The 17,921-nt window shown below is 35.9% G+C and overlaps 1 protein-coding gene across 7 annotated transcripts in view; it reads right to left on the bottom strand.

The window, feature by feature from the left end:
• COL12A1 (collagen type XII alpha 1 chain) overlaps positions 1 to 17,921 on the bottom strand; it is a 107,679-nt gene that overhangs the window by 13,676 nt on the left and 76,082 nt on the right. For all 7 annotated transcript variants that reach the window (XM_042803335.1, XM_033002760.2, XM_033002763.2 and 4 more), the window contains 13 exons: positions 17,433 to 17,471; positions 17,201 to 17,339; positions 14,960 to 15,102; positions 14,468 to 14,577; positions 9,339 to 9,488; positions 8,101 to 8,178; positions 7,397 to 7,483; positions 6,473 to 6,526; positions 5,848 to 5,943; positions 4,279 to 4,332; positions 2,822 to 2,875; positions 1,537 to 1,590; positions 548 to 619 (listed from right to left, as the gene is read on the bottom strand). In XM_042803335.1, the coding sequence (XP_042659269.1) occupies positions 548 to 619; positions 1,537 to 1,590; positions 2,822 to 2,875; positions 4,279 to 4,332; positions 5,848 to 5,943; positions 6,473 to 6,526; positions 7,397 to 7,483; positions 8,101 to 8,178; positions 9,339 to 9,488; positions 14,468 to 14,577; positions 14,960 to 15,102; positions 17,201 to 17,339; positions 17,433 to 17,471 (1,130 nt within the window). The remainder of the gene's footprint in view (positions 1 to 547; positions 620 to 1,536; positions 1,591 to 2,821; positions 2,876 to 4,278; positions 4,333 to 5,847; positions 5,944 to 6,472; positions 6,527 to 7,396; positions 7,484 to 8,100; positions 8,179 to 9,338; positions 9,489 to 14,467; positions 14,578 to 14,959; positions 15,103 to 17,200; positions 17,340 to 17,432; positions 17,472 to 17,921) is intronic.

Here is a 17,921-nt window from a genome sequence, read left to right as displayed (position 1 = left end):
TTCTCCTAAAACTGTTGGTGGGAGGCAGCACCTCCTGCTCTTTCTCCTTATTCAGGATACACTTTAAAAATCTGAATAAAACACACAGAAACCACTGCCAAATAATTTTGAAATCACACTGTAAAAAACACAAAACTTTTGCAGAACAGAAGTGATTATATAATATTATCAAAGTTTTTCCACCTCCAGCAGTGTACCACTTTTTTACTACACACACACACATTCACAAATATAAAGACTTTTCATTTTGCTGACCTAGTTCTTCATGATTTTGCAGTGTATGAATATATGTCTTGGCACACAATAGTCTACAAACTTTTTAGTGGAAACCAGAGACCACAATTTCCACCCCCAACTATTAAACTCAGCAAAATGGCATAGTGCAAAAATAAAATTGTTTGAAAAGAAGACTTGTGGTCTTAGGTCAGCTCCACTGTATTAACCACTGTCATAAGTACAAGACAAGTATTTAAAGCAATGAGAATTCTCATATTCATCAACAGACTGTAATTTTAAATTTTATACTGTAAGTGTATCATTATCTTACTGGTGTCCCACGATCTCCTGGCTTCCCTGGTTTTCCACTTGGGCCAGCAACCCCTGGAACTCCTGGGGCACCCTACAGCAGAAGACATGTAAAATGAATTATGGAAATCAACAATGGCCTAAGTACTAATAAGAAATGTGTTCTTGTATTGAGTGCAAAGCAATACTAAAAATGGCTCCTATCAGTTAGTTTTTTTTTTCTGTTAGGTACATATCAGGCTTGAAAACTTTCCCCAGGAAAAAATAGTTTGTTTCTTCATGGACGTGTGTCTTTTCACATAACACCACAGTTTAACATGCATTTCTGAACTAAAGATGCAGAGACTGTCAATATGTTTTTGTTACTGCTCTTAATGACAGATTCTTAAAGGAGTACAAGAAAGTTTAGCCTTCTAACTTCATCTAGCAGGTCTGTGATCCATCTAAAATTTGACAACAAGAAGTCGTTCTAGTGATACTAGATAAATATGAACAAATAAAGGCCAGTGTTAGGTTATGTGATAAAAGCTCATCTGCACACCCAGCTCTCTGATCCAGCATAATACGTTTTCCTTTAACAACCAGCATCTTTTCTAACATGGTCCCACAATCACAGTGAAGTGGCATTTTAAGCAAAAGCTAATCCTCAAATACTCTTGTCAAGAAAAACTTGTATTAGCAGCAAGATTTTTCACCCATCTACAAGTAATAAGCTGATTGGTTTCAGTAGACCTGGCTGCGTATTTAAAGATCATAGCTAAAGAACCAAGTAAACTGGTTCTTCCCTTATTTACACTGGCAGAAATCAGTTTCAAAACCACTCTTATGGACATTTGTGAATACATGCTTTATGCAGCTGTCTGCTCACCTTTTACTGAGAATTTCCCAGATCCCTTTAGGATATTAAGCAAATAATTCATTTCGTATTTGACAGAAACTGAAAATGTCAATGTGGCTCTCTCTTGGTTCAGGTCTCTTATTTCAGAGTATATCAGACAAAATTATATTTACCGCTGGTCCTGGTGGGCCTCTGGGACCTGTGGGACCATCTTTTCCTGTGAAGCCCTATTCAAAAACAAAAACATGATTAGAGATTAATTTAATATTGTGGCCTGATTAAAATGGCTTTTAAGATTATGTAATTGCAATACCAATTACTATTAGCTTGTATTTTAAAACTTACCCAAAATGTAAGTTATAAATATAGTGATCACAACTAATGCTAGAGAAGGCTATGGAACAATGAGCTTCAGCCAATTTAGATGTTCAGCTGCTGTTGATTAACTGAAAGTGGAATGAGTCTCTCTTGACATTTTTAAGAAAATTAATTGTTCTACCCCAGAGAATCAAGATCACCCTTTTTGCAGTTCTCTCGCATATTATCTGGAAAATCTGTTTTCTACTTATATGAAAAACAACCTCCATCGCAGATAATCCCCCTGGAAGAGGAGATGATTAGAAATCCCATTTCAGTAATCTAACATAGCATTCACAAATTACCATTGATGGTCCACAGCCCACTAATGACCCACTAATCCAAAGTTATGTTCTTTGGCAACTGGCTATCACATGGTGTCCTGTTTTCTTTTCTGGCTATCAGCTCCCACTAAAGGATAACTATAAATGCATATATCAGCTATTAATTTTGACTCTAAAGATAAGTCATTGCTTCAGTCATCTCAAAGGTGATTTGCCACTGCTAAGACGGAAGAGATTTGCTTAGTTGACCCCAAACTAGAAGAAAGGGATTGCAACAACTCCACAAGGAAATACCTGTGTGCATGTCCTTCATTGTGAAGATATTTCAGAACCCCCCATCTGAAGAAAAGTTCTTAGCTCCAGATAGTCAATGGTTAAGGAGCAAACTTGACCTTCACAGCAAGAATGGCACAGACAGATTCTTTACAGATACGACATCTACCAGACACTGAAACAAGCAGAGTTTCAAAGGGACCCCTTGCAGCAGCAACAGTGTGTGGAACTCAGCAGGGCTCAGTACCTCAGCAGAGCCCTGCTCAGGAGACATGCTGCTCTATGAGTGCAGGTATCTAAGAACTTAGTCAGCAGAGTGAGCAGTGCAACATTTACAGAACCTATCTGGCTACCTTATGGGTATCTGGGAAGGTTTTCACCCCTAGGGCCTCCCAGTCCTTCCACTTTTACCTATCCGGGTTGGATACTGATAAAAGGAGTCCTTTTGAAAAAGCATTTGATAATAGAAAGATATGATAAAGAAGGGAGAATGAAGAAACCACATCACTTGTTTTTTTCAGAACAGAAACTGAGGAAACCTTACCCTTTCTCCTGGAGGTCCCATTGGGCCAGGTGGACCAGGTAAACCCGGGGTTCCCTAGAGGGAAAAGAAATGATAAACTGTATCCATGACAGAATAAACATCACTGCTATTCTAATCATCCCAGTACATATGCACACATTTAAATATTTAACTGTCTTCAATGTTGTTTTTTGGCATTTACAAAAATAAAACAAACCTTTAGGAGAAACCATTTATTTCATATACATAATACAAGAGTCTTCACCCTCATTTTACTTTTTACTTCCATTTCATTACCAGTCCATAACACAACTTCAAAAATAATTTTCAGTACTGTTTCCATAAAACAGATATATTTGGTTTGTTGCTTTTTAACAATCATGACTTACAGATGTCAGCTAATCCTTTAACACCTGGGACTAAAGCCTAGCTGCAGTCTTCTATCAGTGTATCTAAAGAAACAAAAATTAGACTCTTCCTTTATTATACTTTTCCCCCTATTGTACTATTTTTTAACTTTCTGCTGCTTTATTGTTCACACTGTAAATTCTCTGTTTCTGTTCCTTGTAGCTTCTGGGTAGAGAATAAACCCTAAAATTAAACAGGCAAGCTACATGAGAGGGCACTCACTAATAATGTCATCCAGCACTCTGTAGGATCAGTACCACTATGGTAGGAACTGGATATTGAGCAGCCTTGTATCGTGTTGTCATGTCCTTCCCCCTTTTCTGTCTAATCTCACCGTACACTAAAATGTATCATTGCTTTCTACAGGACATTGCTACTCCCTAAATGTATATTACTCAGGGTTATAGGGACTAATAAAAAGGTAAAGAATATAAGGCCCTTGGTCCATGACTGACGTTATCTGATAGATTAAACTAAATCCACAACATCATTTAAGCATCTCCCATATAGTCTTTATATCCCCAGAAAATCAAGGACAATATAGTAACCAAGGGATATTAGTTATGTCACCACATATGCAGATCAATGAGCTTAGATTATGCAAATTCAGCTGATTATCCAAAAAAACACCTTATTTTTTCTCCTCAAAACCTAACCCTAGTTTACAATATGGAAATCTGCAAGTAAGTGAAATTTAATTTTGCTCTCTTCTTTCAGAAAGCATAATGTCCCAAGGCCATTTGACTTCAAAAAGTAGAAAGCAATTAGACAACATTGATGCAGAGAGGTTCAGCAAAGGTTCTGCAACCTTTATTTTAGGAAGACATTTAACTGCAGGTAGTCAGAAGTTGAGGGACCTTCCTGAGGAGTTATCTGTACTTTTCCTAGTACCAATGGCCTGTCCCTGTTCATTCACAATTGTCCAGATGATAGACATTTGGCTTGACTCAGTACAGCTGTTCTAGGAAGGTGGAGAAGAGCCCATGACAGTTGTCATGACAGCTGTCCAGCAGCCAACTTGCATCAGAAATAGTGTAAAATGACATTATTTTGGCTAAGTGTTGACTTACCGATCGCCCTGGTAGTCCAGGCTGGCCAGCATCACCTTTCATTCCTTGACGACCCTATAATTTTCATAAATGATTGTTAGAGATTCTTAATTACAAAAAAGATCAGAAAAATAATTAATTTGTGTAAATGGACACAAAATATTTCGTGCGTGATACCTAAATTAAGGAATCCATAAAACAACTATGTATTATGGAATAAATCAAGATATATATACCTCTCAACTGAAGCAATACTGATCATGTCACAAACACTTGCAAATGCAGGATGACTGGTTGACATTATATTAAAAACATAGGCAAACAGACATTTGAAGCAGGCACATATTTTGATAAGGAAGTGACATGGACTTTTCAGTAAGAGAGACTGATATCAATGTCTTCACAAGCAGGAAAGCAGGGAAGGGTTACATGTTTTCTCCCAACCTCTTTTATCTTTCTCAACAGGTAAGTGGAGCTGAACGTGAAAAATGTATTTATTGTATTCCACATGTAAATGGAATGTGTTTGGCCTTTCTTGCTGTTTGGCAGCTCTAGGTCATCTATCTTGATGAAATTTTTCCTCCCGGTATATAGAAAAAAACTGAAAAGCATCTGCACTGGTTAACAAAATCTTTCCACTTTGTCCTTACAAAACAGAAAATGTACCTAACGTCTATCTTAAAGGACATTTTGTTTTCCGGTTCCCAAATTACATTATAGACTGAGAAGGTACCTGCTTTCAAATGCAAAATGAGAAAGCACACAATCAGACACTACTTCTATTTTTTTGCCCATAAACTTTATATTTTAGTCAAAGACTCCATACAAAAAGTTCGTGATTATATTAAAATTCAAGCTAATCCTAAACAGGAAATATCAACATTTCATTCCTGCTTTTGGAATGATTACTTATTAAAGTTTGGCAAAAGGAGTCTTAATACATTCAGAATGTAGACAAAGGGTTACCTATTCTATCTGCTATAAAATACAGAATCTGGTGAAACTTCATCGGTGTTAATAGTGTTACTCTGGCTTTGAAGGCATGTCCATGAAATCAGAAATAGCCTCCTGCTAAAATATTGCTGTTGCCAAGAAAGCCCCCTGGGAACAAAGAGCTGTTTTGTATGCCTAGATCTAGGCACCCATTGCCTCTCTGAATTTTCAGCTACTGATTTAAGATCAGAAAATAGAAGTTGGACATGTAAATCTGTGAGAAAGATCTGTGTCTTCTTAGTCATACTGCGTGCTTAACCTTCCTGCATCACAGTTTGGTAGTTTTGAGTCCTAGAACTTGAAGGCCTAGCAACTCTACAGAAAAGCTGTAAGACTAAATATGGAGCAGGACAACGTACATTACAACATTTGGACTCTGTCTCTTCATAGGCATCCCGTAAGCACATGTAACATTCAGGATAGAAAATGCTATTGTATTGAAAGAGACTTGTTTCAGGAGACTTGTTTCACAATAGTACTCTGTTGCAGGGAAAAATCAATGTTAGGGCAAAGTTTCCACCCTCTTCCCAAAACCGCCATCCATGGACAGCTCTGACTCCACACACATTGCCACCCTCACTCAGAATGGCCACTCACCGGTTCACCTGGGATTGACAGCCCATTGGGACCCTGTGGACCTGGAGGGCCTTGAGGGCCAGGAGGACCTGTCTCGCCACGAGGACCAGGTGGACCCTTAAAGCAGAAAATTATAACAAGATTGTAAATGACATCCCCTTCTTAGATCTGTAAATGCAAAATCCTTTGGGTTACACACTTAAGGTAAGTCAGAAGCCTGGAGACACATTTAATACTTCAGAACAACTGGGGAAACAGTTCTCCAAGTGCCATATCCTTTTGTAAGCTATTCTCTGATTCATGTTGGCAGTCTCAGGCCAATACACACTTTCTGGAAGTGTTAATTAGAAGTATAGCTGTCTCCTCTGTACAGAAAAAAGGACAACAATGCTGCAGAGTGTGTATTAACACCCTGATGCATGTAGTCTAGTTGCCTGATGTGCAGTCAATGCCTTTGAGGCTACATATATACATAGGTAGTATATATATAGTCTCAAATAAGCAGGCTGCACATAAATAACATACAGGTGTATTTCCAAGTAAATTTTTAATCTCCATTTTTAGCTCAGCATAGAACTAAGCATACAAATTTTCATACAGGCAAGCATGTAACAATATTGTATATGCCCTCCAGAAAGATACTTACAGATGATCCAGTCAAACCCCTTTCACCTCTGGGACCTTTAGCACCTGGGCCACCCTAAATTGAATATTTGGAAAGAAAATATATTTCATACAGGGAAATCAAGAGTACATCATACTGGTGTATGTTATGAATCCTCTTTATCAAACTCTTATTTGAAAGCCCAAGGTTTTGAAGTGAATAGATCACACTGTTAAAAAAGTACTAGAATAAAAGATGCATAAGAAACTCAGGTAAACCACATCATCTTCAGTCTTGCCAATTCAGCCTATGAAAAATTATTTTCATTTTTGTCTCTGCACACATAAACATCTTCAATTTATATTCATCAAAATCTCTGGATACCTCTCTAGTAAACTGCCAGACAATTTAACTGGGCTTCAGTATTCATCACGAAGCATTTCTGATAGCTTCAAAGTAGAAGGACTGCTGAGCTGAGTATAACTCCCTTATATTCAAAGCAATTGGTAGGACCATATCCATTCCATAGATTTCTATCTCTCCATATAAAAAAAGTGAGTAACTATTTCCCTGACACAGTAAAGAATCTTTCCTTGGAGTGAAATCCTGACTGTATTTAGGAAAAAATATTTGCACAGACCATTAAAAATATCTTGCACTTGAAGAGCAAGACAGCTGAGATTGGGCCAGATTCGTTCAACCTATCAAACAATGAGGAGCTATTCACAGTGATCACACTGGAAATATGGGAAAAGGATTGTTACATAAACAAGTTGAGGTGGTAGGAACTGCCCAACTGTGCTTTAAACTAAGATGAAGGGGGAACAGATTACCATGATGTTATGGACATGTTGATAGCAACTGTATATCTGACTGACCTTTGTTTCACAAAACCACAGATCAACACAAAACTACTTCCATAAATTTAAAAATCATAAAATCTGCCTATTGCAAATAGTTCCTTACAGCTGGTCCAGGGGGTCCTGGAGGTCCCACGCTGTCTTGAGTACAGGTGCAAGCATTTGGAAGAGCTGGGCATTTTGCTTCATCTCTCTGAAAATTCAATCATAACTATTACTGTTCTTTTAAAGAAAAGTACTTGGTGGCAGCATACTTTTCTAAAACAATAACAGCAAGATTCTCTATTACCCTGTCTTCAAGTACAAGTAAATCTCACATCTAAACAGTGGTCTCCAAGTGCTTCTACAGGACCTTTCATATTTTTAGCAAATTTCTTCTGCAAGTTATACAAGACACTAACAAGAGGCACAGGCAAAATTAAATTAATATGCAATCTCTGCTGTTCTAATATTTGTATCCATTAGACAATCAGCTTGCACTGACAGAGAATAAACTAGTTACTTTTTGAATGCCAATCTAAGAACAGATTAAATAAAAAAATAATATAGCTATTCCATTCATAATACCTAGGATCTTAAATAACACTGAGATACAAAATATAACTTTTTTCCACCATTCCTAAGGGACTCAGTTCTAGAACATTACCTCATACACAAAATTATGAAATGCAGTGTTGCTCACTGGCTGCTTTGACAATTGTGATTTAGATGTGTGGTTGGTACAAGGTATAATACGAGGTTAATATTGGTATTGTTACATTTGTTATTAACAATTATTTTTTTAATAGCCTCTGGTTTATTTATACTTACCATAGAAGGAAGATCACAGCATCTGTCTCTGCTAGTCCAAACTGGACTGCATACAATGTCAAAATTCTGGATTTCTAACTGTAAAAGAAAGGAGGACTCTTGAAAGATACTAGAGATGTTATTTATGAAATCTAGTGGCGTTATTAAAAATGACTCCTCAAAAAAAATATTTCTAATGTAGTTAACATCATTCAGACTTTCATTTTGTTTTTTGACACTGACAGAAAAATAATTTAAAAACAACAAAAAAATTTAAACCAAGCCTATAAAAGGCTACAAGAACTTCAAGCACAGATGTTTGCTCTTGTTCTGGGGCAAAAGGTAACTAAATACAGTGACTCAAGAGATATTATGCAATACTTAATGAATAATACCGATGAACTACATTGGCTGAGTGCCTGTACACTTCAACATGAAATCTGGCTGAAAAGATTTTGGACCAGCTCTAAGGACTGCAGTCCTTTGGTCATATATTAATTCAGATCCATGTATGAAACTTTCCACTGACATTAACAGGGAAAAGTTCTACAGAAAGGCTGAAGTGGGGACCTTAGGTAGACTGTACAGTAAAAGCAGTTTCCTTTCTTTTTTTCATCCCAAGAACTATGATCCTGTAGTTTGTGGTGAGCACCAAGAATCTTCTTCAAGTGTTAGGGTTTCCACACGTGGGCCAGATTGCAGACTTAAATCTTCTAATATGAAACCCAGATAATAGCATTGATTACATATTAAGTATAGTTAATCCATCAAGAAAACTGATGTGCCTTTCATATCAGCAGCCACTTTTTCATTACAGGTTTATAGATCATAAAGCCAGTGGTGATTACTCTGATCACCCAATAAAAAACAGACTATAGGACTTGCCAGAATTAAAACCTGTTCATTAGAGAATGCCTTTTAGGAAAACAAAGCAATCTTCATTTAAAGATTTCCAATTATAAAGAATCCACAGTAAATGGTTCCAATGACTAACTGCTCTTCCTATTAAAAGAAAAACATTTCCACTCTTGTTTGAATTTACCTCACTGCAACTTTCAGCTATTAGATTTGTGTTCTTGCAATCCTGCTAGAATGAGAAGTTATCAAGACCAAACTTCTCAGTTAAGTATATTGGGTCTTGCAGTACAAACACTTTAAAGCTGCAATACCAGTTTGTTGGCAAACCTTAACCTCTAATCTCTTTCCTCAGAAAATTTCAAGGGCTTGCTTTAATGAATGGATTAATGTTTATTGCTTACTGTTGCTGATCTCCGATCACCTTTCAGAAGTTTCCCAAGTATTTCATAGCCATCAGTTGTGATGTTCCCAGCCTCCTTAATTGGTTTTTCCAGTATTTCACTGCAGTCAATGTAAATCTTAACATTTGATGAAGTTACAACAATATGGACCTGAAAAAAAGTTTAACGTAATATTTAGAAAAGGCACATAGGCATATTTACTTTATTTAATACTTTAGCAGTATTTCACTGTTTAGGTAATACGGGTTTACATTTTCTTCCTACTAATCCTGCTTTACTTTCAACTGATGGGAAAATTCAAAGTCAAGGAAGGTCTATGACATTAGTAACTTCTTTAAAATGTGCTGAAGGTCAATAAGATGAATGCATAAGCACAGCTTAGAACTACTATTTAATGTGATAGTTGAACTACAATGATCTATTTAAAAAAGCTTGCCTGAAAATTGCTTTAAGATGTCATAAAAGTAAAAAATAAAAAGAATTTTTGAGAGGAATTGAATATAAATTCTTCTTGTCCTCTTCTGTTGGCTGGGACCACACAAGAGGTTTATGAATCTGTGACTGCCCACTGGCTAACAGACTCTGTCTGTAGTTCAGAGAGTAGATTGTTTGAGATCCAAAGATCCAGGGTTCAGTTTCCACAGATGACTCAACCAGAAGCATTAGTTGCATTGAGATACAGGAAGTGAGCAGAGAAGGCTGCCCAGAAAAAGACAAAATAATGGAAGATGCAAGAGAGAAATTTCCATGAGAGAAATTTGGCTACAAAAACATATGCCAAAATAAGGAGAAACAGGGAAGAAGAGGAAGAGATTAATTAATGGAAACAAGGGAAACTTGGGAGGGAGAAAAGAATGACTAACAAAGGGAGAGTCCAATATACAGTTGAAGGAAGAACATCTTAAGGCAACAGAAAGGTTTCAGTAGCTTTATATACCTTACATACTTCATATAAATTATATACCACATTATAACATCTATGTAATTGTTAAAATATCAACGCAGTAAGATCAGCAGTAAAGAATCCTTGAAGTATGCATTTACATATTAAAGCTTCTGCTATCACAGTACACAACCCTTCAGAAACATATTGCTATTTGATGACTGCTTAAAAAAAATGGCATAGAGTTGAAACAGAGATTGCCTTAAATGTCTTGAGTCAACAAATGCCTGAAAAATCTCCTGAGAATTTGTCCTTTTTTTCCATATTAAATATTTTCCCATGTGGAGTTGTCTCCAGGGCATCAGCATAGCTTATCTAATACTCTTTAAACATTATGTGCTTATGTTTTATGTAATTGGAATTAAGACTTTTAAAACTGCCCTCATTTTTTGTCATCTGAAATTCAGTTGGCATCATAGTTTAATTCTTGGTGATGTGTATACGAAAGGTTTTTCAATTAACATTCCCAACATTGTTCACTGATCGAATAAAAAAATAATGGAAAGATAGCTGAGTGTGTCCAAAATATGGTTTGGTATTACACACCAAACTTTCTATGAAATAAAATAAGCATCTTGCCAAAACTTTAAATTCATCATTATTTATACATCATATACTCAGTCATTTAATTATATAACCAAATTGTACAGGTTAACTATAGCATCACACAGTTTAAATGCACCACAGATGTAATTTACTAATTCTGAAAGGTACCTGGCATGCAAGTCCTTCTAGAATGTTAAGTATTTGTCAAAGTTTAAATAAAGTAAATGAAATCTGCATAGCAAATGTATATTACTGCATTTTCATTTCCACACAAAACTTAGTAGAGGTGAATCCACAACAGAATGTTGAATGAGACCATCAATTTGAAAATGTTCAAACAGCAATGACCTCTGAACATCACCTACCCATCCAAAGAAGTGATCCCAGCCATCAAAAATAAGTAGAGCTTCCCCAAGTCATTGACTTAACTAACTTCTGATTTAACACCAGCTCTGACTTCCAGCCTCAATCTCATGGCCCAGGCATAAATCTAATAAAAGTAGGCATCTAGCATTCACAGTAAATAAAACATCTTTGTATTCAATCCTGCTACATTTTGTTTGTTGAAAACAAAATGTTAACAGAAACTTTCTCTTCAGTTTCTAACACATCAACATAAAGCATCACTTCTCACCATTCCCAGTGCCAGAAGGCACTGAAGTTTTAAGAGATAAAACATAAATTTCTTTCTATGGACCCCTTCTAAGATAAAGATAAAGTCTTCTGATCTACTTCTAAATGAACCACATCAATAAGCTAAGTAAACTGTTATCCCATGTGTATATCAGTAGAAAGACATATACACTCATTATCAAATTTCCTGTGGCAAACTACTGCAAAACTGCAATCTAAAAGGAAGTCTAGCATGGTAAGGATAAGAAAGTAGAAGTCGTCTGTCTCTCCAAAACATTCAGTTATAAATTTAATGAATGTCTCTGGCAGTCAGGATTTTTCCTATGGGACTTGCCAGATTCAACAGCTTTCACCGTAGCTATGTTACACAGTGTTCAAGTATGCCAAAGTAAATTTCCCTGCACAGTTAGGTGCAGTTAACTGTGCTTCACCGAATGAGCCAGTAAATCACCGAATGAAAATCATGAAAATGTTTGATATTTTGGATAACATCTTGCATTCTAAAGATTTGTAATTTCTTTGAAACTGGATGGTAGGAGAAATTGCAGAAGTAACTTCTGAAATGTGTTAATCTTACTTCCCTTCCTTCATCCAGCTGAAACTACTGCTATCCTTTAGTAGGAGCTAATCAACATGGCTGATATATAAGGCTTTCCCAGCACATGAGCTGGGGAATCCCATGATGCTCATATAGCAATCTCAGTAATCATCCTGGAGACAATCCAGAGGAATCAGTGCTGTTACATGGTGAAAAATCCCAAATATAGATCTTTACATCAAAGCTAATCCAGTTACTTTAAATACTATTAAAATCTGAAGTTTTCTTTTTTTTTCTGGGGAAAAAACAAAGAAGGGGAATGACACACTAAGAAAATGATATATTTTCACTTAAGGAAATCTTATATGCAAGAATTCATAGTTCCAGAGCTTTAAAATAATTTGCAAATGGCTGTTACTTCTGTACATCATTTGGCATTTTAGGATTGCTTTATGCTCATATGTATGAGTGCATTTAACTACTAAAATAATACAAAATTCTGGATTTTTATTTCCTCTGTAATTGTTTTTCACCAGTAAGTGTAATAAACAGTTATACATAACTGCTAGTATTGCTGGAGTTTCAGGTTGTTCCCCATTTGCTCTGATAAATGGGCAGAGCTTCACTGTAAGCGCTGTCAGATAATTCTGCCCAGCTCTATCACATTTGGAGGAACTACAAGGGAAAATATGACTCTGAACATCAGTGAAATCAGCAGCAGACACTTAAAACAGACTGCTAGCAGTATAGCGTGTAGAGAATTTCACACCACTGACCTGAAGAAGGGAAATTTCAACTCTCACACTGATACATAAAATGAGGCATGCTACATGCTGTTCTGTGTCTTAACAGTACTTCTTAGTGATAAGATGACTTAACTTTTACACCAAATCAATATTTATCCTAGCACTTACTGACAGTTTTTCTCACTCCAGTAGATTAATACATTTCCTTAAAATTCAGTTGTCCTACTAAGCTATCAGAAAACAAGAAAGGCAAAAAGCCAAATGCCAAGGACTAAATAGAGGCTGCCTAATGCAGGTGTGATCCAAGCCTACTGATAAGTATCAGTTACAAAGTCAGTGACCTAAACTTTTCTTTATATACGCAAAAATAATTAGCCATTAAATAAACTATAAAACAAGAAAAACTGGATATAACATAAAAGCAGTTTGGGAAATTATCCTCTGTCAAATTCTGAGGAAACCAATAGCTTTTATAGTACTGTGTGATTTTTGTAGTCATTCGTGTTTTAAACAGATGAAGTTACAAAATGTTATAATGCTGGCACCAGCTATCTTCCTCTGTTTTCAGCCTAGCAGAGCCAGGTTGACAGTGTGGCCTCCAGTATCAGCAAGTTGAGAGAGGCAACCTCTTATCAGTATCGTTAAAGGAATGCTGGTAATGACTAGTCAGGCAGGAGAGGGTATCATAAAGAAAACAAATGTTATATTGCAGCCATATTTAGTCATCAGAAGAAAACTAAACTAAACAAAATGGAGATAAATGAAAACATGGGAATGTACATTTCAGCTGACCAAAAATGTTGCAATTGCAACTCACTTCCTTGCCCTAAACATATATATTTAACACAGCAAGAAAATATTTTTTAAATTGTGTTTTAGATATATATATGTAGCCTGGGTCAAACATTTCCTGATGACTAGAGGTAAGGAAGTCTGGAAGGATCTAGTTTTTGTAATTCAGTGCACAAAATTAGAAAAGCAAGCACAAAACTATCACAGCTGAAAGCAGATGCAGTAACATGTAAGGATTTCACTAGACATTTCGACAATTCAAAAAACGAGTTTCATTCTAAATCACAAATAGATTGTACAATCTTTTACGGTCTCTCTGTCATTATTGTTGCTTCCTCAGTTAACATTACTTTGGAATATTTTCGGCAAAGTGAATTTAAGCCAAAAATATACCAATACACATTCATACATACAAAATATATACACATACATGTCTTATGTTTGTTAAACATATGAATCTTATTCAATATGTTATTCAGCTCCTGAAATTGGTTCCTTGCTTTTATGTGTATGTCAATAGCCACTTACTTTCTGTGGCTATACCTTCACCTTCTCTGAATGATTTCAAATCTTTACATTCCCCACCCCCTCCTGCCCCCAAGTCATTTCTCACCGCAACTTCCTTTCCCTTTTTTCCTGTTTATCTTTATTCTTCCTTTTCATGTGTCAGACATCAGGCTATGATGTCTTGTTCAGATATATCCCTTCACTTACACAATCTTGACAAATTCTTGACAAATCTCTTACATAGGTTCAAAGAAGAGCTGTAACTTAAAAGATGTTGTTTTACATGATCTGTAAATCCCTATATCAACTATACTATGTGTCCTATACAAAGATCAGATATAATTGACAGTGACTTCTGCTTACTTGTTTTTTGTTTCAAAGAATAGCACTGCAGAAAGCAGCACTCATAAATTCAATCCTTTACCTTATGGAAGCTTCCATAAAAGATTTTCTTTACTTCATCATTATCAAAAGTTACAGTTTGAACCTCTCCCCTTGTATCCTTGTTAAAGAATGACAGCACTTTGCTGGCAGCTGCAATAAATGAAAATATTACATTTCATTTCATATGTACTACTGAAACCACCATCCTAAGATACACTCATAGATAAAATGTAATATACCACTCAATTGGGTAAACAGAGGTTATAGATGGTCTTAATGACCCATAAGTACATAGATGTATTTTCCTTTGGTTTTAGAGGTAATACAAAGTTGAAGAGTAGCTTACATCAATTATTCTTAGTTGAAAAAAATAACTGATGTACAAAGTAAAAAAAAAATCTCTTAAAACTAAAAATATATAATCCTTTTACCATGTAGGAATGCTTTGGGTTGGCAATATCTGGAAAGCATGCATGCAAAGTAATGTAATATATAAAGTTGCTATGCGATAAATAAGCAAAATCATCCTTACGATCAAGCACAACTCCAACTTGTGGTTTGTAATCTCTGTCTGTAATCTGCCAAATTGCAAAAGGCTCACTGGGGGATTCAGGCAGAAGACGGAATAACAGAATAATAGTGTACGCCTGTGGCAATCCCTCTGGGTGAATCTCCCTGTTAAGACAATATGAAGATATTTTTTCACATGGAAACCCATGAGGAAAATAAGATGTTCATCATTTGCTCTTTTTCAAATAAAAGACATGAGAGTAACACTTTAACTACTCTCTCAAATAGGAAAGAACTTTGTGATAAAAAGCAGTATGTGATTTGTTAAGATGAACTCACAGCCTGTCTTCAGTTGGTCCACACACCGTGGTTATTGTGGAAGCCAGAATACGATCAAGAACTCTGGGAGATATATTCTTGTTGCAAGATTCTGTATAAACTACACATATTTTAAATTCCTTTATGATAAGTACAGAAAAAAGGACCATAACTTTATTCTTTTTTCATCTGACCTGTTTTAAACAGGCAACAGAAAACAGCACTTAACTACTGCTGTCCTTCAGGCATGGATGAGGTGAAGGAGGTATTTAATGTATTCTCTGCAATTGGTGATGTATTTGGGCTCCACCTCATTCATCAGTGGCTGAGGTTAGATTTGTGATGTTCAGACTGTTAGACATTAAAAAAGCAGAAAGCCAGAAGTAAATAAAAGCATGTATTAAGTCGCCTCCAGCATTTTCTGAAGGGGAAGGCAAGGAATGCAGGAAAGGAACTGTAAGAAAGGAAGTAACTTCTGCTTCTCCTTAACCATTATAATGGAACTGAGAAGGGGATTTGGCCTCACGAACATAAACATAGAAACCTTGAAATGAAGAGAGAAGCTGCTCTGTATTTTAGGAAAAGCTTATGTACCCGTACAATTGTGGACATTGCAATAATAGCCATATCACTAAATCAACACCTCACAACAAAGTCCAGGAATGAAAATATTCAAGTATATATGGCAACACTATTTATAACTCAGATACCAAGTTATTTCAAATATGGAAACAACTATGCCACCAGGATCAGGATGCTTTTATTGCTTTGCTGACTCAGTCTAAAGTGAGTTTTATTTTCTGGCTTCTCATGAAAAATAAGTGCCCAGAATACTCTGGCAAGTCTATTCCACCTCTTACAGCAGACAACAGACTATGTATCACAACATTCTAAAAAAAAAAAAAAAAAAAAAAAGAAGAAATAAATAGGAAGTCTGTCTTTTTATTGTCTTTTTATCATCTTATCCTGCTAAATGCAAGGTTTATCTTAATGTAAGAGTTGCAAAACTGGGATTATCTGTACTTCCCTAGATTGTAAAAATCCAGGCTGTCAGAGACCTATCACCCCCATAGCTATAATGACACATCAATGAACTCAGAAACTCCTCACGTCCTCCACTTTTAAAGTTGTGAGCTGAGAAGGCTGGCAAAAAGAAATTATTTATTCATACATCTCAGCTCCTGTGCCTGTGATCTGATCTCTACCCATTCTGGCAGGATTGCAGATTTCAAAGGCTTGTATGAAAAGATTAAATTTCCTTAAATTTAATAGGAACAATGGGCTATTCTGGGACATCTTCTCTGACTCTGAATGAGTTTTTTTGAAACTTACTTAAATAGATGGGAGAAGAGCAAATGTTAAAAAAAAAAAAAAAAAAAAAAAAGAGAGGTACTGTTCCCCCCTTACTAAAACTAGGGGCTAAGGCTTTTTGGGTTTTTTTAAAAAATTGTTAGCAAGAATGACCATATATTGCCCCTCCATAACCAAGCTCTAAGATCACAGACCCTTGAAAACTCCAATCCATTTGCCAAATACGGCAACTCAAGTAGAGAAGAAACTACTCTAAATCTATGGAGTCAGTGTGTTCCTTCCATACTGAAACCATTTCTCTCTGGCAACGTGGAATTCATTGTACTAAAGACGCTGTTGTTCAACTGACTAAGGACAAACTGTGAATTATATGCAACTCAAATGGTTAAGAAGTATAATCTTAAAAAAGAATAATAAGAAACTGGATTAATAACAAACAGATCGCAACAGAAGAAATAGATTAGCATTTCATGAGAACAATGATAGAAGTCCTTTGGAGTGTATTTCCTGGATTTCAGTAAAAAGAACATCAAATAAATGCATCTTCCATAAGATAGTAATGTTATAATCTATAAACTCTATTAATCCTTTCTCACCTGCTTGCCCTAAATATGAGTCTGTCAGGTTTACTTACCGCATTGGCTGGCTGACAAAGGCATTTTTATGGAGTCTATATGCTACGTAGCTTGGGAAAGAACCTGATTCCAGTGATACGCCTTGTACAGAAGCAAAATGCCTCTCTGTTAGATTATATGATTCCAGCATCTTGAAACCTTTAAATCCAGAGAGAAAATAAAAAGTAAAAACATTCTAGAGTAGTAAAAGACACCAGTGAACCTATGTCAAAATATTAGACAGTTACTTACCAGGTGAAGTGTATCCCTCCAAGTAAATAAGAGGACAAGCTAAAAGACACAAAACAACATATAATTCAAAACTATAAAACTTAACAGGATATGAACAGACGTATACTTTAAAAAGTTTTATTACCAAAAAGTCTGTGCTATTATTAATTATTATCCAACTTCTGTTACATTTGTCATACTCTGTTCTGCTCTGTGTTAGATGTACTATTAAAATCTTTTAAATAGGATATTTCTACCATGACAAACTGTATGGAATAACAAATGAACCCCCCAAATATTTTAAGAGTCTAATTCATAAGAAAAAAAGGAGCACAATGACACAGTCTTTCCATGAATATTTAAGGCATGAGTCAGGCTGCATAATAGCTGTCAGATTCACAAGGAAAAACTGCAGATTTATATGGCTCCTCAGGAGCCAGCGGATGAGGCAGTTGGGGACTACACAGTTGCACATGACAGGCCTGAGAATTTCTCATTTTTGCCATAGAA

This window comes from Tyto alba, unplaced genomic scaffold (assembly GCF_018691265.1).
Source record: "Tyto alba isolate M040663 unplaced genomic scaffold, T.alba_DEE_v4.0 Super-Scaffold_40, whole genome shotgun sequence".
In the NCBI taxonomy this organism is placed as follows: domain Eukaryota; kingdom Metazoa; phylum Chordata; class Aves; order Strigiformes; family Tytonidae; genus Tyto; species Tyto alba.
The sequence above is the reverse complement of the archived record's forward strand: the minus strand, read 5'-3'. Positions and strand labels throughout refer to the sequence as shown.